The 23,141-nt window shown below is 39.8% G+C and overlaps 1 protein-coding gene across 2 annotated transcripts; it reads left to right on the plus strand.

The window, feature by feature from the left end:
* The first annotated feature begins 950 nt into the window (after positions 1 to 950).
* Positions 951 to 18,531, plus strand: srpx2.L (sushi-repeat containing protein X-linked 2 L homeolog). 2 transcript variants are annotated; one of them, XM_041572011.1, is made up of 11 exons: positions 951 to 1,203; positions 3,500 to 3,628; positions 8,215 to 8,289; positions 9,880 to 10,071; positions 10,672 to 10,848; positions 11,203 to 11,329; positions 11,701 to 11,822; positions 12,503 to 12,682; positions 13,874 to 14,007; positions 15,392 to 15,513; positions 18,341 to 18,531. In XM_041572011.1, exons 2-11 carry the CDS (start codon positions 3,562 to 3,564, stop codon positions 18,519 to 18,521), a joined length of 1,377 nt encoding a protein of 458 aa, XP_041427945.1. In that variant the 5' UTR covers positions 951 to 1,203; positions 3,500 to 3,561; the 3' UTR covers positions 18,522 to 18,531.
* The last annotated feature ends 4,610 nt before the right edge of the window (positions 18,532 to 23,141 follow it).

The following is a 23,141-nucleotide window of genomic DNA, read 5'->3' on the forward strand; positions in this document are numbered from 1 at the left end:
GTTTATTGCGAAATGCAACTTTTCTGGGTCACGCCCCTTTCTCAAGCATAAAGAACACAGTGCAAAGGGTGAATATAAAGCAATTTAAATGCAAATAAAGTCGATTAATCCAATGGTGGATCATCCAAAGGTGCGCACTGTGTTCTTTATGCTTGAGAACGGGGCATGACCCTCAAACGTTGCATCTCGCAATAAACATGCAAGGCAACTTGCTTGCATTTGACCCTGTGTGCCTTGGGGTTCTTTCTACTTAACGAAGTGACATTTGAGAAATTGTAAGCCTATGATTAAGGACGTCCCTCCCCAAATGCATCAGGTAATGTTGGTCTGTGACCTGTTGCAATAAACCACCATTTTTTTTATCCAGAGTCCCTTTTGCTTCATGTTTTTGAGTAAGGTGAATTCACAGTTGGAACGCTGGTGGCTGCGTACCCGGGATGTCTAGTGGAGCTACACTGAGGATTATAGCATGTGGGGTTTGGAGCAGTTTATTTCATTATCTATGGGAGATGGCCTACCCATAATTCTGAGCTTTCTGGACAACGTATTTCCGGATCAGGGCCAGAACTATGGGTAGGCAGAAGAGGCACCTGCCTAGGGCGCAATGTTGAAGGGGGCTGGGCTTGTACCTCTTCCAACCACTTACCCCATGTCCATTGTGACATTGGTGTGCTAAGGAACGCGCTCTATGGAGGGGGCGAGGTGGCCGGCCGGGTTGCTTAGGATGTCAGGCCGGTTTGACCCAGCTCTGTTCCGGTAACAGATCCAATACCTGTATTTCTAAACTATTAGTAAAACAATGCTACTCTGGAATGAAGTGAGCATAGTAAAGTGATGAGCATGCATAATTGTTAATTGTAAATATGCTTTTTTGCAATTGGCATTTCTTTGTATCAGTCAGAACACCAACGAAAGCTGGTGAAGTAGATCATTTTAAAGATTTTCTATATAGGAATATAAAGAGAGTATATGGGAACATGTTTCTTTTAAGCATTTGCTGCTGTTGCCCAAATGACTTAGGAAAGCTACTGTTTGGCATATGCACTTTTTCCCTTCCCCACCCGTAAACTTCCATCTCCTCCCCTTTGACCTCATTGGGCGTCTGGCGAAATTCTGATTTCTCAACATCTCGGCTCCGGCAGCTGTGTCCCAGTCAGGATTAGCAGATGTGCAAGACAAGCTCTACACACTATTCTACCCCAGGTAAGGAAATGTTTTTATTGGCAATATAGATATTGCATGTAGACAGTCGTGAAAAATCACTATTATTTACTACAAAGAGGTTTAGAGAAGTCTATTGACAGCTATCCAGATGGTAACAATCATAGGAATTCCACTGTCTGTAATCACAGGCTTCAGAACACTGAGAATGAGACTGGCACCCTGGCAGCCTATATGTAACCCACAAGCCTTTCCATCTCATGAGACTAACATGGAAATACACACTACTGAGTGCTGTGAAACATATTGCACAGTGTGCTTGGTTCGGCATTTCTATCTCCAAATAAACTGAGCTATTAAATTCACTTTTAGCATTAAAACCCCAAGACAGTTTAACAAAGGCAGGGGTGCCCAAAAGGTAGATTGGGATCTACCAGTAGACCGTTAGCTGGTGATCAGTAGATCTCAAGAAAGTGTCAACAAACAGCTTGTCGAAATCACCCTCCTATTTTATGCTTTTCATTCAGATATTTATTAATATTAAGGTTACATAAGAAATAGTAGTTTGTTAAATAAAGCAATATACATTTTCTCATAAATCAACATTAAAGTAATACTTTGCATGGAACAGAATGCTAACAATGCTTTTTTGGATGTAGATCAAAAATATCACTAATTAGTAAATTATGGGAACTCCTGAATAAGGGCAGGTGGATAGATTAATAGAAGGTATGGGAAACAAATGCTTGTCAGTATGAACAATGTATCTTTATTGTTTGCCAACAGATTCATATAAGATTCTATAACATGTTCAACTAATGATTTAAGAAATCGTGCCATTCTGAGCAAGTCTGGGAGAGTGAGATATTTGCCCTGTTAAAACTGCACAGTATGTTTTTTATATGTTTTGATGGAACATCAAAAGCCAATTGCCAGTCATTTTTTTCAGCAGACAGATGAAAGTAATTTTCCATTGCGACCCAGTTAATGGGATATAAAACTTCCATGCATTCCCTAGTAGGCAAATATAACTGATAAAAGAGGATTCTCTAGTGAGAATCCTCCTTACACAAGTTTCAAAAGCTAGCTTGTTGTTTTGTATGGGGGTTACACCTTTTCTAAAAATACCGGCTTTCCATTTATATTTTTTCCCTATAAATAACATTGGCATGCAACATCATGTTACTGGCCAGGTCAGCAAAATACCAGCTAGGTGGCAACCCTAGTTATGTAACATAATGCCAAATGCAATCACCTTGCCAATATTACATATCTAGAATCCAAAATGTTTAATGCCTTGCGTGACAGTTACATAAACACAATTAGGGAACTGGGTGTGAGTAGACAGGACTTTCAGATAATCCACATTTTTAAAAATGATTTCCTTTTTCTCTGTTATAATAAAACAGTACCTTGTACTTGATCCAAACTAAGATATAATTAATCCTTATTGGAAGCAAAACCAGCCTATTGGGTTTATTTAATGTTTACATGATTTTCTAGTAGTTTTAAAGTGTGCAGATCCAAATTATGGAAAGACCCGTTATCCGGAAAGCCCCAGGTCCCGAGCATTCTGGATAATAGGTCCCATACCTATACTAATAGAAAAAAACGATGAGCGATGCACTAAGAGAACTTGAAAACCTTGAAAAATTTGAGGTTAGTGGACAATTACTAGCAAAAAATATAATCCAAAAACCTCTAAGTCCAAATCGATTAAAAATGGTCCAATAAGATCAACGCAGCTCCCATCGACTTCTATAGGACCTTGACAACTATTACCTGCCAAATTTTTGTATTAGTTGTTTTCTTTGTTTTTACACTTAATAAATCTCGAATATTTCGGGTTCTAAAGAAATATAGAAAAACCAAGGATTTTTTGAGATTTATGAAAAAAATAGAGATCCGAATGTTAGTAAATGAGCTCTTCTGATTGGTTGAGGATTTAAATACCTTAACACTTTTTTTCACCCACAAATGTGAGTTAAAGAGCTGCTATATGAATGATTTCCCGGCATGCATAAACTGGTTTAAAAAAATGCATTTAAACAAAGCAAATTCAGAGACTGTACCTGTCTGTTAAAACACTTCCCAAAAGGATTCAAACACGTTGCTGGGATGTATCTGCTTATGTATTCAGTTTCAGTATACTCTGCCAAAATAAACTTTAACTTAAATGTCTCTCTGAGAAAAAAATATGTTGGCCCTTCTAAACTGTATTTTTCGGTTACAATTTCAGATGTGTTGGCTTTTCTTTAAATAATCTGCGTGCATGGATTGATGCTACAAACTATCCAGTGTGTACAGTTCAGCTGCAGAATCCATTTCCCCTCTGTAGGTGCTGCAGGCTGCCTGCCTGGAAGCTTCTGAGAATTCCTGGAACTGAAAGCTCTTCTTGCAATGGAAGCATCAATAACAGTCTTATTATTTGCTTTCACCAAAGTAGCTTCATCTCTGTATTATGAAGGTCAGTCATTTTTTTTCTTTTCCAGCCTCTCTTTTTATTTTATTGATTTTGAATCTGTCAAACATTTTCACACTTCTTTCCATAGCATTCAATCCTAGACACCTAGGATATTTTTCACTTGATTCTTTGATTCAAATCTTACTTTTGTAGCCAAAGCTGCACTGGCTCTGATAATCTTAACAAGGGTCAGAAATCACACCCTGTTTAAACAAATGGGTTAGATTTAGCTTAACAGAACCACAGTTTTAGGGTCAGGGCACAGGCTCCTTGTGAGGCAACTTCGGAAAACAAAGCGCTCTGAGTGCCATCCCTCTGGCGATTTACATTCTAGCCAGCAGGAGGCAGTTCGGGGAGATTAGTCGCCCCGAAGAAGAGGAGATTTGTTGCCGGCCGACTAATATCCCCGAATCTGAGCATGTCCCCTGACCCTTAATGTGGAATGGAGCTTTGTTTTAGTTGCCAATGAACTGAACAAGAAGACATAAGGGGTCCTTTAATTACTGTACCACAGTTGAGGTCCCCAAATTTCCTTTCAGCCATTTTCCTTGTATTTCCGTATAATTGAACTTTCTGCCTCATGTTTCGAATCATAGGACCCCACACTATTAAGTTAGCAGGACCCTCTTCCTATTGATCACCTGGACAGAGGGCCCTTACAACAAGTACAATGGATCCCCAATGAAAAATGAAGACTTGCATATGTATGACAACACCCCTCATCCACCCCAGCCATGACCAAATAAGCTGAAACTCCACCCACAATCCAACCAAACTCCGCCTACTCTGCCTACTCCCCTGCAAGCCCTACTTCCTTCACAACCTACAATTCACACATTTACATCTACTGGGGCTCTCTCTCCCACTGGGTCCCCAATTGCAGTATCCTGACTGCACATAATGGGCAGATTTTGGCCCGATGTTATTATACATCCCAGATCACAGAGTGTACAAAAAGGAAATATTTTGGTTACCTTGAAGGGTTGGGAGTCAGACTATCTCCTTTACATGCATACAAAGTTCTGAACTTGGTGAAAATTCAGTTCTATGGAGAATTTCTGCCAGTGACACATCGAAAATTGTCAGTTATGTTAATCATGGGCAGTGTCGAACTAGGGATCCATTGCCCACTGGGGTTGCCATCTCAGGGCCAACCCTGCTCCTGCCAAGCTTCCCGCCCCAGCCATATCCCCCTTTTCTCAGCCAGCCCCCCCACGCACCTTGGGGGAAGTGGGTGGAGGTCAGAGAGCAGGGCCCAGAGTCTCAGGCGTAGAGTGGGTCTGACTCGGCAGGGCCCACTGGGTGTATTCCTGGTGTCCCACTGGCCCAGTCTGACCTTGATCATGGGACATATAAAGAGAAAATGGGAAAAAAGTTTCAAATTGAATTGGATGCACAGAGCGACATTATACTGTGTGCTGCCAAGGTATTTTTTAAAGCCTATATGATCACAATGGATTACTTTAGGGTAAAATGTGGTAAAAAAACAAAAAGAGAAACTGAATTCTGTGTCCTGCAAGCATGCAATATAAAGCTATCTGCTTCTAAACAAACCACAACCACCGTGCTTGGTTATTGGTCATTGACTCTTCAGATGACTCACAAAACCAATCTGCAAAACGTCCATAGCTGTTTGTACAGAATCACCTGGTTCCATAGACTGTCACTGACCAATATTGCTGCTCGGCCACCAAATGTTTGTAAAAGCTTTATATAACTTACAGTCAGGATGTGCCTGCCACCAAAAGTAGCCATGCTGTCCCTATAACAAATGTTTAGGAGGAAAGCTAAAAATGTTCAGTGCTGACACTGAAAATGTGGAATGCACAGCTGCTCTGCTGGGTATACAGTGAATATACACATTGCTTTAAATATGATACATAGGGCTGCTGTGCAAAAAGCTGAGGGGGTTCAGGCTGTGTGGGTGGACAGTAACAAAGACTGTCAATGTGGTTAAGTATTGTCACGCCAACCAAGCCCGGGGAAGAATGCTTATTACATAAAAGCTTCCTATTCTACTCGTAATTTTTTCCAAATGTTTTCAGGTTTGGGAAAGCCGCAGTTTCTGTGGGTCCCGGTTTCCATTCAGGCTCAGCAGTTTGCAGTTATAATGACTCAATTCTTAAACCACTTTCTGCTCAGATTGAGTCAGATTGAGGGCTCTGTGTAATTTCCGGCAAGTCCCATTTAGTGAGCGGCATCATAGCATTACTATTCTTCCCAAGAGCTTTTTTTAGGTCTCTAAACTATATATAACTGTATATCATAGGGAAACCAGATTAGTGGTGAAATTTGAGAGTGAAGGCAGACCACTTCTGTTATGAGTGCTCAGATGAAATTTGCAGATCCAGTACTTTTAGGGTTGCTAATAAATTCTAATGAAGAAAATCCTAATAGAACCTGAACACTGATCCAGTGGTTTTCTTAATCGGAACCCCCACCTCTCAATTACCCATCATTTCTCAATTTACAGTTATTTCTAGTCATTTTCTAGTAATCTTCTAACCTATGGAGAGTGGGAATCTAATATAAAATTTTAAGAATTGTTTTGGGGTCCTCCTATTGTAGGCTTTGAGGCTGCAGGGCATACAATAATTGCCAGGGCCTAAATATGCCATGTGCTCCCTGCACTATCCTCTGTGCGGCACCACAGGGGCCCCAGGTGGTCATTGCCCTCAAAAAATGTTATGTCTGGTTCCAGTTTTAAATACTCAGTTCACATTTTGCTGCAGTGCTACTTGTGCTGAACAATTTCTTACACCAGGCCATTGGCGTAACTAATATGGGCCTGGACCCCCCAGTTAGACAACATTTAGGAAGGCTTGGGCCCATTGTGTAAAGTTCCCCTTCTGTCCATCCCTCTCAACCTATTGCCAATTGCCTGAGCACCTCCTGCTTGTTTATTTGCAGCAGCAGGTTGTGAAAATTATATAGCAGTAAGGACTAGGAGGAGTAAATACCTTAGATACAGGGCCGGATTTACATACCAGGTGCCCCTAGGCCTGCTCTCGTCGCCCCTGTCCCCTAACTTTTATCCCCAGTGTTTCTGAACCAATGTGGGTGTGGTTGGGCAGCATGCCGCCCCCTAAAATCCTAGGTCCGGGCCTTGGTGGCTTCTCCACAAATCCGGGCCTGCTTAGATATCCCTATCCTTCAGACTCCCCCCCCCCCATGGTCACAGGGTCTGTTGTGTGGTAGTTACACCACTGTTCCAGGCCTCCTCATGAGCAAAACATTTATTTTCCGCCTATACCAGAGACAGAAAAAAAGCCTTCAGAAATATATGTATAAATGATTACATGGAAAAAGGAAAGCCCCATAGACCTGGAACATAGCATTAATGTGATTTCATACCACTGGAATGTCATTATTCCTGCCAAGCTTTTAATCTGAGTCAGAGTATAACAGAATCCTTTCCTCTGTGCATGAGCTAATAAGCTTTTTACTATAAAATGATAATGGAAATTGTGTGTCTTTAAATGGGAGAAAAAGAACTGTTGTGCGTATTGTTGTCTGGGGATCTAGTACGTAATAATGGTTTAGTTTTATTTTCCATAGAGTTTGGTAACTATACTGTAATAACTCAGCTCATATACAACATATGGAATGTGCTACATTTGGCCCGGTAAAGAGAACTAAAATTTAACATAGAAATAAGGCTAGGTACTTGATCCAAACTAAGATATAATTAATACTTATTGGAAGCAAAATCAGCCTATTGGGTTTATTTAATGTTTACTTTAGTTTCTAGTGAAGGTCTAATTTAAGGAAAGATCCGTTATCTGGAAAACCCCAGGTCCCAAACATTCTGGAAAGCAGATCCCATACCTGTACCAAGATAGCATTGTCTGGTTTATATATTAGTAAAATATAATATTACTTTAAGGGGGTTATTTATCAAGGTCCGAATTAATCTCCGTATCAAACTTCGAGCAACTCTGAATTCCCGAATGGACCTTTTTTATGAAGAAAAAAGCCAGAAAAAATATAATCGGGCAAACTTCGGAGCTTTCCCCGAAAACTCATAATTGTGCGGGGTTTTCTGCAAAAACAAAGTTTTCTTCGTAGTTTTCGGAGTTTTTTGCACCAAAACTCCAAAATCATCTGATATCGGTACGGACATCAACGCAAACACTGGGACCTTCCCGATTGACTTATACGGGACCTCGAGAGCTTTTAGACGCCGGGGTTTTAGATTCTGAGTTTTTAGACCATCTGACTTTAACAAATCTCCAAAAATTTGTAGTTTTTTTTTCTGCTCCGAAAATTGTGAATTATTTGAGGTTTGGATAGTCAGACCTTGATAAATATCCCCCTAAAAGTCAAAAGATAACTTTGCACTTAATTATTACATTTATGGCATGGGGCTGTGTGGGCTGTCAGTTATAAAGCCTTCGAAGAGCAATGTCAAAACTGGTCATGAAATATAGTAAGGTAAAGAAGAAAATTACCGGCACTCATGACTTAATGCAAGCGGGCCAAGCCCTGGGGGTTTCGAGAGTAACGTTTCGGGGGCACGCCACTTCGTCTGTCTTACGAAGTGGACTTGAAAGTACACATTATTTTATTTTTTCTCTATTTTTCCACAGGTTCAGGACACAGTGATGGTGAGATCCAAACCAATGAGGTTTATGTTGAATCCCGCCCTTTGGGACCTTACAGAGGTAATAAACTTATAGTACTAAAATATAAAAAAGATGTGTGTTTTTGTAGAACAGTATTATGTTAATTCTACCAATATTTGAACTGAAGTGGATTCACTTGTCTCTAGTCCATCATCACATTCTCATTAGTTCAGCTCTCACAAATCCCACAGTCATAGAATCAGTGGTTTATTTGTACTCCAGTGCTTTACCTCTTCTATTCTGCAACATCTGTCCTCCTAAATCCATGTCCCAAGACTTGTGCTATGGAAAAGTTAATGTAGAGATTCTCCCACACGTGTACACATTTCCTTCTATCTATTGCTTCTCTTCATCTTCTCAAGATCAAAAGAAAAACGTTAATAATGTTTTATCTAACATAGCAGTGACATACTGTATATATTCAGGATTCATATTGAGAACACAGTATGAAATTCTTAGGGGCCCATTCACTAAGTTCGAGTGAAGGAATAGAGGAAAAATAGTTCGATTTTCGAATGCTTTTTTGGCTACTTCGACCATCGAATTGGCTACTTCGACTACGACCTTCGAATCGAACGTTTCGAACTAAAAATTGTTCGACTATTCGACCATTCGATAGTCGAAATAGTGTCTCTTTAAGAAAAAACTTCAACCCCCTAGTTCGCCACCTAAAAGCTACCGAATTCAATGTTAGCCTATGGGGAAGGTCCCCATAGGCTTTCCAAGTTTTTTCTGATCGAAGGATAATCCTTTCGATCGATGGATTAAAATCCTTCGAATTAATTTCTGCGTGCCTTACTTTAAGGGGAACTATCGTGAAAATGAAAATTTAATATAAGCTTCAGCATACTGAAATAAGAAACTTTCTAAATACAACCAATTAAAAATTCTGATATAATCAAATTTATCTCTTACTATTCTTCTCTCAGCATCTGTTTCTCTTCATTCTGTCTTCATGCAGCAGTTTGATGTCAGATATTCATTGACAGTTAGATCCATTATATCTTATAGGGGGGCTCATTTTGCCTTTTTAGAAGATGTATTAGAGCTCACTTTATTAAAATCACCAGAAATCCTGTCTCTCTACATGCAGAATTTGTGCAAAAGGCAGTTATTTTGTTAGATTTTGTTTGTACTGGAATCAGTTATTTGAGTGAGCTCTAATACATCTGCTAGGAAAGGAAGCCCTCCTATAAGATATATTGGATCTAACTGTCAATGAAAATCTGACACCCAACTGCTGCATGAAGACAAAATACAAGAAACAGATTCTGAGAGAGGGATAGTGAAGATAAACTTGATTATTTCAGAAACAATACAGAATTTTTAATTGACTGTATTTAGAAAGTTTCTTATTTCAGTATGCTGAAGCTTATGTTAAATTTACATTTTTGCGATAGTTCCTCTTTAATTAAAATGCAGTACCTTCTTATGAGGGAACTGCCACTGGAGTGACCTCAGCTTCACTGTTTTCTATTCTATTGGTAATGAACATCCTGCTGCAACTACGGAAACATTTTTTCTTTATAAATCACTGAGATTGAGATATCAATTTGCAGTCGACCTCTTATTCTTTGGAGATGCTTACTGCCTCTTGAGAACAGAAGTTTCAACTTGTGTGTTTCCTAGCTCCTCGTTGGTGCTACGATCTACATATCAGTGATGGGGAAGCAACTTGCTATTCGCCACTTGGCCCAAGGTATCGTAGCACTCTAGGAACCCGATGCCGTCTCTCGTGTGACCAAGGTTTCAAGCTCATTGGACAAAGCTCAGTGCAATGTTTATCAAGCCGGCGCTGGTCTGGGAATGGCCATTGTAGGCGTAAGTAGATACTTGTGGATATACATTCTCCTTGTTTAATTACTGCCACTGGCTGAGAGATGGCTACAATTATTATTTCTTAACATTACGTGACATGATACCAGATCCATTTACTTGAACATTGAAAATACTAAAAACAGATTACATTAGAGTTAAGATGTGAAAAGTAGATTTCTTACACAATAAGACTAGGGATGGGCAAATTTAACTTGTTTCGGCAAAAATTTGCTGAAATGCAAGTCTATGGGCGTCAATTTTTTTTTGATGCACAGCAAATTTCTTTTTCCACGCAACATTTTTTCCCTCCCATTTAAGTATATGGGTGTCATGTCTGCAGTGAGATGTGGCTAAAAAAATTTGCTCATCCCTAAATGAGACTTCAGGAAAGTCAAGAAGGCAATTAAGTAGGTCACTTGATAAGTAATTCTTGTAGACAGAGCATTCATAGGGCTAAAAGTTACATTTGCTTTTTTTTTGTTTCTATTTCGTAACATGATGATTTGGTGAACATTCACTCAGGTCTCTTACCAATAATAAGCCTTTGAGTTGTTTTTTTTTTTTTTTAAACCTCCAATTCATTGTAGCAATACTCTCTTCTAGGAATCCAGTGTCATGTTCTGCCCCCTATATTTTATGGATCATATCACTGCTCAGTAGGTGTTTCTGAGGGCTCTCGTTGTGATTATTCCTGTGCCCCCGGCTATATGGTGGAAGGAGACCGGAGTCGGATCTGCATGGAAGATGGACAGTGGAGCGGAGGAGAACCTGTCTGTGTAGGTAAATTTTCAGATACCTCTTAGGATTAAAACCTTCCAGAGAAGAACACAAGCATTGTTACAACTTCCCTATATCAGTAAAATAATAGATCTGGGGTTTAACAAACCTAGACCACACCTAGTGTGAAAATTATTTGGAAAAAAGTAAGAAAATGTCACAAGTTGTGAAACATTGATGCACAGGTGTCAGAATAAATGGATTGGCTCCTTCAATACTTTCTGTTGCAGTAAATGTAAAAAAATGCTTAATGGGGAAAACAGGAACAAAAAAAAAGAAGAGAAAAAGGCTTACACATAGTTGAACACTTATCTTATCTGCATAGCTGTCAGGTATGATCATGTTGTATTCCACCAGATCTGGACCCACCCAAAATTCAGTGCCCTGTGTCCCGCATGAAAGTAGCAGAGCCAGAGAAATTGACAGCAAGAATATTCTGGGGGAACCCACAAGTGAAAGATTCAGCTGATGGTGTTATCACACGGTAAGATCGAGGGGCAAGTCTATTTATTTGTAGGCTCCTATTCAACAGGTGAGATATGTACCACCAGATTGCACTTGTACCTCTTGTTTTGAATTTATAAAGAGGTCCAATTATTGCAGGATCTTGTTGCTGGATATGGGAAACCGCTTCATAATTTTTTCTTATTTTACCATCTTTGATATGAGCTCCTAAAATATAAAGTAAATACACCCCTTTTAAAATTATATTTTTGCACACCTTTTAGTGGGACTGTGTTATAGTCTGCATGTAGTGAAAGGAATTAAATCTATTGGCTTAGTTTTTTTTTGTCTCTTGATATCTTTTATCTTAAAAAAGTAGCAGACCTAATTGCAGCTATTGTTTTTTTGCAGAGTATTTCTCCGAGGCCCAGAACCTGGATCTGAGCTTCCAGAGGGAGAGCATGTCATTCGTTACACAGCTTATGACAGGGCCCACAACAGGGCAAGCTGTAAATTTATAGTGAAAGTACAAGGTAAACACATTATGGAGCACAGCATAGTGCAATATTATATAATACTTTTTGTCTAAGGACAATGGAAACGTGAGCTTTTGTCAAGATGGGAAATTGAACTAGAAAAATGTCCAGAGATATGTTTCATTCCTACTTACTACAATAGAATTTTCGTTCTGGAAACTGTTGTTTCAAATGAATTAACCCTTAAGGGTGCATCTTAAACTAATAATTAGTATGTTAATGGTTTATTTTTAAATATTTTCAGTTCCGTCCTTTATCTACCATAGGCAATGCCCACTGCTATAATGGGCTTTGGGCCTTACAGTGAAGAAAGCCCACACATTAACAACATGTCCTGTCCTTTGCATAATAAAAGCCAGGAATACTGAGAAACAAGTCACTTTGTTCCAATCAAATAGACTACCCACCCCACTAGACTTTAAAGTACTTCTTGCCCAGAACTTGCCGTTTTGCACTTAAAACAGATGTAGGTTTGGTTGCTGTTTGTGCTGTCCTCGCTTTTTGTGTGAACTTACTGTGCTCACTTAATATATTAGTACAGTCAGATTCCTGACCGTATACTAAAACACATAAGTAAATGCCCTGCCATTGAAATATTTAATTAAAATAAGATACAAACATTTGAAACAAAAATTCACTTACCTTTTCCATTTGAGAATTTTGCTTTGATTCCACAGTGAGGCGATGCCCAGATCTTACGGCACCTCTTCATGGTTACCTCACCTGTAGCGCTGCAGGCAATAACTATGGAGCAACCTGTGAGTATCACTGCGAGGGAGGGTATGAACGCCAAGGCCCTGCTGCCAGAGTCTGCCAGTTCAGCCAGAACTGGGCTGGGACGCCATCTACCTGCACACGTAAGTCGCTTCTAAGTTCTGTACAAATAACAAAATAGGCCCTAGCATTTCAGGTACACAGTCGCCCCCACCGGCCAAATAAATATTGAATGTCTATGGCAATTGGGCCTGGGTTGTGGAGACCTGGGGAAAAAGTGCAAGGGCAGTAAGTGGCACAAGAGCACAGAGACCTGCAAAAGTTATGGGACAGAGGAATTTGAACACAATGGAGTTTTGCTCATAACCATGAATATTTTCCAGTTGTAGCAAATTCTTAGGCAAGTACACGAAGCATCAATCTAGATAAATCCGTGAATAAATATCCATATACAGAGGATAACGATGTACCATCGCAACTGTGGTATGAGACGCCAGTAGGATGCTTAATTCTGTGGCGAACAAGATGGTTAGTCCAATAAGATTAATGAGCATTGTGGCGTTTTACGGTGTGTGGGAGCGGAGCCGGTGTGAGGTTAAATATTTAGTGACCAGTGTAGTTCAAGCCGTGTTCATGTAAACATTAGGCACTGGAGTGATTGTCACTTATGTATATCCAATGGACATCAGAGTCACACAGCCTTAGTAGTGTAGCAATCGCTATACAGTGGTATTCATCCAACCACGCTGTGACAGGCCACTGTTTAAGTAAGAGAATGTACTGACCGTAGCTGATCACCACCCACACCGTGAACTCAACGCTCCATGCTCACATCCGAATGTCACTGCCGCTTGTTCCACTGTTGCGCATCGTCTTCGAGAGAGAAGGAGAGAGGGATTCCAATATTCCCCGTGCAGCGCTGTACCTCGACAGCTGTTTCACCGCTACCTGCGGCTTTGTCAAGAGGGACAAACTCCAATGTGGTATAGACCATTATAGTTTTATTATAATGGTCAATACAATTATAATAATTCAAAACATCACTAAAAAAATTCTTGCATTTCTGATGAAGTGTCTTATATGGGCCATCTATGGCAAAGTCTCATGGGAGTCTCACGTTAAAGAAATTCCCCCCCGGGAACCAACAAAAGCAGCAGATAGCACTCTCAACTAGCTTATGTTTATCAAGCTTGATAAAGAATAGCCAAATCGTTGCTTTATCTGAACTACTCTTAGTTATATTATAGTAAGTAAAACCGATGTACTGTAACTACTTTCCCACAAGCAGTGTGACTTAAAGTGAAATGTTTGTATTGTTTGCTTTGTATCTACAGCCATGCTGATAAACGTTAATGTGAATTCTGCCGGGGCATTCATTGATCAATTCTTTGAGAAGCAACGTCTTTTATTTATCTCCAGCCCTAGTTCTTCTGACCGCTACTATAGAATGCAAACTACAGCTCTGCAGGTATGAGTGACAGATGCACTCACAGACAATGCCAAGAGAAACTGCATTCCTTCCTAGCCAGGATCTTTCTGAGACTGCCAAATGATTCTTTAGAAAAAGAATAACATTCATTGATGTCTAACACGTTCCTAATGCAGCTTTGATAAAGATATGGGATCCATTATCTGGAAATCCATTATTAAGAAAGCTCTTAAATACAGAAATGCTTTTTCTATAGAATATTGTTTAAGAATGAATTCATATTATTAATGGTTTCCATTACTATATTGCTTTACACAGCATCGGTTTATATGAACTATAGTAGTGTTTCTGAAGCGAACAGATGAGTTTTACCAGTGCAGGGCGACAGTAAATAATTCATTATGTTAAAGCACTATAGGATCTGCTATCCGGAAAGCTCAGAAAAAATCCACATTTTTTAAAATGATTTCCTTTGTCTCTATAATAATAAAACAGTACCTTGTGCTTGATCCCAACTAAGATATAATTAATCCTTATTGGAAGCAAAAAATCCTATAGGATTTATATAATGGTTAAAATCCCTTATTCTGAAAAACCAAAGTTCTCGAACATTCTGGATAACAGGTCCCATACCTGTAATTCAATTTTTTTAAATGAGTTCCTTTTTGTCTGTAACAGTGATGGGCAAATGCGTCCCTTTCACTTTGACGAAAAATTTGTGAATTTCCAGCGAAAATGGCGAAAAATTTGCGAAATGCTAATTTTGACGCCCGCATTAAGGTCAATGGGCGGTCTAATAATGTTGACGCGCGACAGTTTTGACGGTGACTATTCCTAATGCTCATCCAAATATTTTTGACGCCAGCGAATTTTCACTGCAGTTTCACAAATGTATTCGCCAGGCACGAAATGTGGAAATTCACCAAGTATTCGCACCTGCCGAATTTATTCGCCCATCGCTACTCTGTAATAATAAAACAGTACCTTGTACTTGATCCCAACTAAGATATATATATATATATATATATATATATATATATATATAAAAGGTATCGACAAACATAAGGTATCAAGATCCAAATTACGCAAAGACCCCTTATCTGGAAAACCAGGTCCCATACCTGTAAAAGAAAATAGGGTGAAATGGTAAATGAATGATTTACATAATTGTTTTAAATAACTTCTGGTTCAGTTGCCTTTTAGAGAGCTGGCAGCAAGATATCCATCTCATGCAGAAGCATCGTATATAGTACTTATAACTGAAAGCTTCACAAGAAGCTTAATTGATCACACAAAGTTGTCATGTCCATTTTATGAATGGCAATTGTTTGTGAGGGCCTCTGAACATGCTGGAGCCATTGGTGGCGTGAATGGTGGTACACGATAAAGTCTGTAACTCAGCAACATATCCTTTTTTTCCCAGAGTTCAGGCTGTGGTTTGGAACAGCGCCATGTATTAATTGTTGAGTTAATTGGAGAATCTCCCAGAGAAGTAGGACGAGTGCGCAATCAGCAGCTGTCCAAGGAACTAATAGAAGAACTGAGGTAACAGCAAACAACATTTATTACAAAAATACAAACATGGGTGACAACCTTTTTGCTCACAGCAAATTGTTTTACTCTGACTCCTCTCAGTTCTGGTTCACAAATAGTATTTTCTTAGATGTTTATTATGACAGATAGTTACTCTAACAATTTTACAATTTTTCATGCATATTCGTCCTAATATTTCTGAACGAACTAATTTTTAGGTCTATGCTAAAATTGTTCTTTATTTGGAGATGCAAACGTGAGTGCTGGAGCCCTAAATTACTGAAACAGCATTACATATTAAAGATAAAACATAAAATATACAGCAGCACTGATAAATCAGGCCACTTAATAAACAGGCAACCCACAAATAGTGTATGAGGGGCCACGGCCACACAATTATTGCCCCCTACCAACGGCGCGCAACCAAGGACGCACATGCATAACTGCGCGCAACCGAGGATGCGCGTGCGTATTCGTGCGTAACCGGTGACGCGCGTGCGTAACCATGCGTAACAGAGGACGCGCGTGCGTAACCATGCGTGACAGAGGACGCGCGTGCGTAACCGTGCGCAACGGCGCGCAGCCGAAGGCGCGCGTTGTGCTGGTGCGCAAAGCACTTCCCAGTTACACAGTATCCTCTAATATTTCACAACATTTTGGGTGCAGTCTGAGAGAAGGAGCTCTTGTGCTGTGCTAAAGTCAAAATGATACATCATTTCTGTCAGTAGAACTAGGGGTACCAAAAGGATAACATCCTTGTAGCAGCCTAATAAATTGCTATGTCTACTGCCAGGCTTTTAAAGAACACTATATAATATTAGAAACGGGATCTTTTTTCCTACCTGTGCAAAATTTGTCCTCTCCCCTGCTGTTTCATGGGGTAAATACTCATTTTTTTTCACTGCTTACAATTATACTGACTTAGTTTGATGAAGGAATACAGCTTTCCTTTTGAGTAGTCAGAGTACTTCCAAACTGGCTTTTCTCCTGGAATCTTATTTAACTGGGACATTTTTGCAGGGCACCAAATACTGAGAGCCTGTACTGTATAGTCACAGTTATTTTCAGCAGATAAACACATTTCACAGACTCCATCACAGTAGAACCTTCTGGCTTTGCTCAAATTGTTCTTTGTTTTAAGAATTTACAGTCCTTTAGTTTTATGGTGATAGTGTATGGTGCTGTATTTAGTATGTTATTCACTGTTTGCACTAGGTACAGAAATACCAGATTCTTGCTCCGTAACAAGATGCTAGTATACGCTTCTTGCTTATTGGTTGCCATGGGTTACTAGACCTAGTGCAAACATTGTGAGGTTTATTGCTTATGCCGTTTTTTTTATGTTACTCTCATTTCAGCACTTGGGATATACAGTGGTGTGAAAAACTATTTGCCCCCTTCCTGATTTCTTATTCTTTTGCATGTTTGTCACACAAAATGTTTCTGATCATCAAACACATTTAACTATTAGTCAAAGATAACACAAGTAAACACAAAATGCAGTTTTTAAATGAGGGTTTTTATTATTTAGGGAGAAAAGAAATCCAAACCTGTGTGAAAAAGTAATTGCCCCCTGAACCTAATAACTGTTTGGGCCACCCTTAGCAGCAATAACTGCAATCAAGCGTTTGCGATAACTTGCAACGAGTCTTTTACAGCGCTCTGGAGGAATTTTGGCCCACTCATTTCTTTATTTGAGGGTTTTCTAGCATGAACCGCCTTTTTAAGGTCATGCCACAACATCTCAATAGGATTCAGGTCAGGACTTTGACTAGGTCACTCCAAAGTCTTCATTTTGTTTTTCTTCAGCCATTCAGAGGTGGATTTGCTGGTGTATTTTGGGTCATTGTCCTGCTGCAGCACCCAAGATCGCTTCAGCTTGAGTTGACGAACAGATGGCCGGACATTCTCCTTCAGGATTTTTTGGTAGACAGTAGAATTCATGGTTCCATCTATCAGAGCAAGTCTTCCAGGTCCTGAAACAGCAAAACAACCCCAGACCATCACACTACCACCACCATATTTTACTGTTGGTATGATGTTCTTTTTCTGAAATGCTGTGTTACTTTTACGCCAGATGTAACGGCACCTTCCAAAAAGTTCAACTTTTGTCTCGTCGGTCCACAAGGTATTTTCCCAAAAGTCTTGGCAATCATTGAGATGTTTTTTAGCAAAATTGAGACGAGCCTTAATGTTCTTTTTGCTTAAAAGTGGTTTGCGCCTTGGAAATCTGCCATGCAGGCCGTTTTTGCCCAGTCTCTTTCTTATGGTGGAGTCGTGAACACTGACCTTAATTGAGGCAAGTGAGGCCTGCAGTTCTTTAGATGTTGTCCTGGGGTCTTTCGTGGCCTCTCGGATGAGTTGTCTCTGCGCTCTTGGGGTAATTTTGGTCGGCCGGCCACTCCTGGGAAGGTTCACCACTGTTCCATGTTTTTGCCATTTGTGGATAATGGCTCTCACTGTGGTTCGCTGGAGTCCCAAAGCTTTAGAAATGGCTTTATAACCTTTGAAATTGAACTCAGGTGTGATAAACCACAGTTAAGTTATTTTTTAACAAGGGGGGCAATCACTTTTTCACACAGGCCCATGTAGATTTGGAGTTTTTTTTCTCCCTTAATAACGTAAACCTTCATTTAAAAACTGCATTTTGTGTTCAACTATGTTATCTTTGACTAATAGTTAACGGTTTTTGATGAGCAGAAACATTTAAGTGTGACAAACATGCAAAAGAATAAGAAATCAGGAAGGGGGCAAATAGTTTTTCACACCACTGTAGTGTTATATTGTCCAGATAATGCTGACATGTTTATTTACCCTATTACATTTTTTTTTTCCACAGACAGGTTCTCCGCATTTCCCGTTCATACTTTAACATGGTTCTCATTGACAAGCACGGGGTTGATAGAGACCGCTATAGGCAGCCCACAGCATCTGAAGATATCTTCCTTTTCATTGATACATATTTATTGAGCCCTCGAGAGCTCTCCCAGGTGGAATCAAATAAAGAAAACTGCGATTGATGAAGAGAAACATTTCTCCCAAATACTTGTGTGATAGATGCACTTCAGGCTCATCTAAATGGTTACTTTCTATGGGACTGGGATGTAGATGTAAGAGGTCTCAGCTGCAATTGCTCTGCATCTATATTGTCAGTGATAAATGAGCCTTATTTAGGGAAAGAGTAGATTAACTATTTAAATACAATATTTATTGATTAAAATCCATATAAAAATAGGACATGTAAGTAAAATGTTCCTGGAAAATAATTTAGCAAACTGATAATACAAGCAGAAACCAGGGGCGTAACTACAGAGGAAGCAGACCCTGCGGCTGCAGGGGGGCCCAGGAGGAATAGGGGTCCCATGAGGCCCTTATTCATATAAAATATCAATGAATATTGGAAAAACAGGTGAACCTCTCAACATTTTGGGGCCTAAAAAAATATTTGCTGTGGGGCCCAGTAATATCTAGTTATGCCACTGGCAGAAACAGGAGGGGGTTGTATTAAAGCATAAACCTTCCATAACATAGTAACTCTGCCTACAGTTTCCTAGACCCCCTGCATACTCCAACATGCTATGAAAGTTTCAAGCTTCAGAGAAGGGTTCTTAAAGCAATATTCCTTAATAAATCATTTTTTTCCAAGTCCAACCAATGCCAAATGTTCACCATGGAAATTGAATGTTAATCTCACTATGTTACCTTACTTAGTTAGTAAGGTACTGATGTAGAGATAATGTATCTTGCATCCGTAATTAAGATGGTGATCTTTGAGGAGTTAATAAAGGACCAGTAACATCAAAAAAAAATATTTAAAAATTCGTTAGAGCACAACGAAAAATAAACATCAAGACAAATGAAATTTTTAAATAGCAAAGCTTTTATTAAGAAATAACTTACAGAATGTCCACTTCCTTTCCTTTTCAGAAACGGCGAATAGGCGACCATCCAGTGTGTAGTGATTGATTTCTCCTGCCTGGCTATTCACTGACAGACGTCGGCTTCCCTTCCACTGGCCTGACTGTGTAGTCTCCCGACGCACACTTGCTTCCTTATACTGCCTCGCAGCTTTTCACTGTGCTTCCCTCCACCGCTCACCTCCCTCTCAGCATGCACAATCCAGTCTCGGCATTCCTCTGCATTCCAATAGCGCACATATCCTACACATGGAAGACACAGACCGGCTTATGCAGTCTGTGTCTCAATCGCACTCTGTTCAGCAATTTAGTCGGATCAAGTGTTTGTATCCAGATGGTGTGTACTGAGTCAGGCGTCTCTCGTCCAGCCAGCTCGCCTCCCCCAAACCCAGGCATGCACATTGTGCTTTTTGCTTTGCCATTACTTTGCTACAGGCAGAAATACATATGAAATACATTCCCCCTGCACAGTGAAAAGCTGAACAGAGTGCAATTGAGACACAAACGGCATAAGCCGGTCTGTGTCTTCCATGTGTAGGATATGTGCGCTATTGGAATGCAGAGGAATGCCGAGACTGGATTGTGCATGCTGAGAGGGAGGTGAGCGGTGGAGGGAAGCACAGTGAAAAGCTGCGAGGCAGTATAAGGAAGCAAGTGTGCGTCGGGAGACTACACAGTCAGGCCAGTGGAAGGGAAGCAAGAGGACACGCTGCTGTTAGTTGATAGGAGGATGAAGCCGACGTCTGTCAGTGAATAGCCAGGCAGGAGAAATCAATCACTACACACTGGATGGTCGCCTATTCGCCGTTTCTGAAAAGGAAAGGAAGTGGACATTCTGTAAGTTATTTCTTAATAAAAGCTTTGCTATTTAAAAATTTCATTTGTCTTGATGTTTATTTTTCGTTGTGCTCTAACGAATTTTTAAATATTTTTTTTTGATGTTACTGGTCCTTTAAAGAGTGCAATTGGGAGAGTTTTGTAGCAATTTTATGTGCACTTTAATATTTCTTTTGACTCCATTGGCAAAAACTAGAAATTAGTTGCACCCACATAGAATAAGCTGAATAAAATCATTTCAGCCTCTGCCTGCAACCAACAAAATAAAGGAATCTCCTCTAGAGATTATTAAAGCATAATTAAGCAGACAAAAACAATGTTCTGCTATAAGCTCATAATGGGTGGGTGTATTTCTCACACAATACAAACAGCTTTGCAGTCACCAAACCTTCTATACGCTGGAATGGTCTGGTTGCTCTATACCTCCAGCTGCTACAATTCAATAATGTGTAGCAATAAATGTCAAGGCTTTTCATTTTGAGGTAGCAAACATGGACACCCCTTCCTTATGTGCATGCTGGTGACCTCTTAATGAAATAAAGGGGAAAAAAGTTATTTAATTGCTGAAGAACCTGACTCCTTTATATAGTTGCAGTACGCAGACAATAAGTGACCTGAGAAAATGTTGATAAACATTGTTTCATATCGTCTTTTGGTCACATCCTAACTGATCAACAACAAATAGCAACATAAGCTATGTACATGTGTGGCTAAACTACCTTCTGGATAATCTTATTCCTATAAATGTATTAGTGGCACTCCATGTAGCAGTTGTATAGAACTAATTCAAGGCAACAAAAACAAGGTAATATTTCATAAAATTCAAACTTTCCAAACAATCTGTTTTAATAAATTTCAAACTAGTGGCCTACCAGACCAGGGTGAATTATTGGTAGGAATGTTAGGGTCCAGCTTGAAGGGTGTAAATAAGTACTGTTATGGATATACATGAAACAAAAGCAGAATCAGATTTACAACCACAATTTCATATATCTACTGTATAACCTTATTAACTAAGGGAGGCGTGAGGGGAGTAGAACCCAAAAATGTAAAACTTCTGCTCTCCAGGTTGATCTAGAGCAGTGCTGTCCAATTCTGTGGTACAGAGGATGGGAATCTTTCTGGCCTACATGTTGGAGAGCCAATAATGGAAGCCAGTGTTCACACTCCCCTTTTAAATCATGCTCATGTTAAAACAAAGACAATATGTGCTTTATGGCTGGCAGCAGACCAAAAAATGGTTAGTATTTACTGCAAAAAAAGAAAAAAAGTCATATCCTTAAGTCCATATGCATCCAAACAAAAGTTTCATCCTTTATAACAAGGACTCAGTTCAGTAGTAACCTCTGAGAATTTGATGCACACCTGAGCAGCCTCAGCAAGGTGTATGATGCTTATTCTACATTCCAGAGCACAGTCCCAGAGGCAAGTGGGAGATGCTTATGTAACATTTAATTAGAACACTATTTATATCTCAGAAGAAGTTGTATAAATCAAAGGGTTCACCTTCTGCAAATTCCCACCAGTGTGGTAGGACTTAGGAGGAGAAGAACATTACCATTAAAAATGCTTCTTCTTTTGCTTTTATCAATTAAAATAAATCGCCCATTTTAGGATCAGTGTAGATGCAGGTATTAGCAGCATGGAAAAGCGCATCAATTACCAAGAGCCTCTGCGCATACACAGTCCATCTTCTTTCTTCTGCAGGTCGATCTGGTTTGCAGACGCTGAGAAGAGAGTGCACATGTGAAGACTAGCTTAACCCAGATAGAAGGTCAGCCAGTAATTCATTATTCCACAGTGTAGGTCCATGTAAATGAACATGATTAGAGTTTGTAGTCAATTTAAATAGCTTGGTCTTTCCTTGGCAGGATAAACAAGACATAGGGCAGGTGAAAGTCTTATCTACTAAGAAGAGAAGCAGCCAATGGCAAATGAGAAGGCAATTCCTTCATTACAGAACCCTCTGGTCTTAAGAGTACTACACAGTGACTGAAACACCTGCTCAGTTCCCATGGCCTGCCACTTTGTTCAGTATATGGGCGTACCATCAGCTATGTTTCATTTGAAGGGGAAAGAACAAGCTGCTTTATTTTAAAAACAGTATAGGAAAAACATAAAGTGTTCTTTTCTACTCTGTACTAACAAGATGTGCACACTGTATATAGATCCCTTGTAACAAAAGGATATATTGTATAGGCACATCTGAAAGAACTAAAAAAGCAGAAAAGAATAGATCTGTTTAGATGACAGAATCTGAACCAATTGAAAGATCCACATTTATTTTTAAAACAATCTCTATGTACATAGATATATACAGACACAGGCTTAGATACATTAATATTAGGAATCACAGAAACACCCCAAAACAACAGAAAATTCCCCCAACTGTTCTCCACCCATTTTTAGTACAAATAACAATCATTGTGCTTTGACGGAGGAATGGTTCAAACGTTGTTGATGCTCTACAGCTGTGGTCCCCAACCAGTGGCTTGTGCTCCCAGTGCTTTGTAATTTCGAAAAACGGTCCGCACACACCAATATTGCAGTCGGGGATTGTGCCCCTTTTATTAATGCCACCAACAATCAATAATCAACGTTTCGGGGGGGACACAGCCTCCCTTCTTCAGGTCCTGAAGAAGGGAGGCTGTGTCCCTCGAAACGTTGATTATTGATTGTTGGTGGCATTAATAAAAGGGGCACAATCCCCGACTGCAATATTGGTGTGTGCGGACCGTTTTTCGAAATTACAAAGCAGTAAGTGACCTGGCAAGGTCAACGGAAGACCAGCACCACTACGCAGAATAAGGAGGTGTGCGGTAATATAAAATTTCATTGTGCTCCCAGTGGCCTCAAACCAAGTGCTTATTTTTAAATTACTGACTT

This window comes from Xenopus laevis, chromosome 8L (assembly GCF_017654675.1).
Source record: "Xenopus laevis strain J_2021 chromosome 8L, Xenopus_laevis_v10.1, whole genome shotgun sequence".
Classification (NCBI taxonomy): domain Eukaryota; kingdom Metazoa; phylum Chordata; class Amphibia; order Anura; family Pipidae; genus Xenopus; species Xenopus laevis.

What these genes read in the sequence shown, in the direction of transcription:
- srpx2.L (XM_041572011.1), top strand. Translation starts at nt 3,562, where the DNA reads ATGGAAGCATCAATAACAGTCTTATTATTTGCTTTCACCAAAGTAGCT. An exon ending in GCTGATGGTGTTATCACACG is followed by an intron (nt 11,330 to 11,700) that starts GTAAGATCGAGG and finishes GTTTTTTTGCAG; the next exon opens with AGTATTTCTCCGAGGCCCAG. An exon ending in ATTTATAGTGAAAGTACAAG is followed by an intron (nt 11,823 to 12,502) that starts GTAAACACATTA and finishes TTGATTCCACAG; the next exon opens with TGAGGCGATGCCCAGATCTT.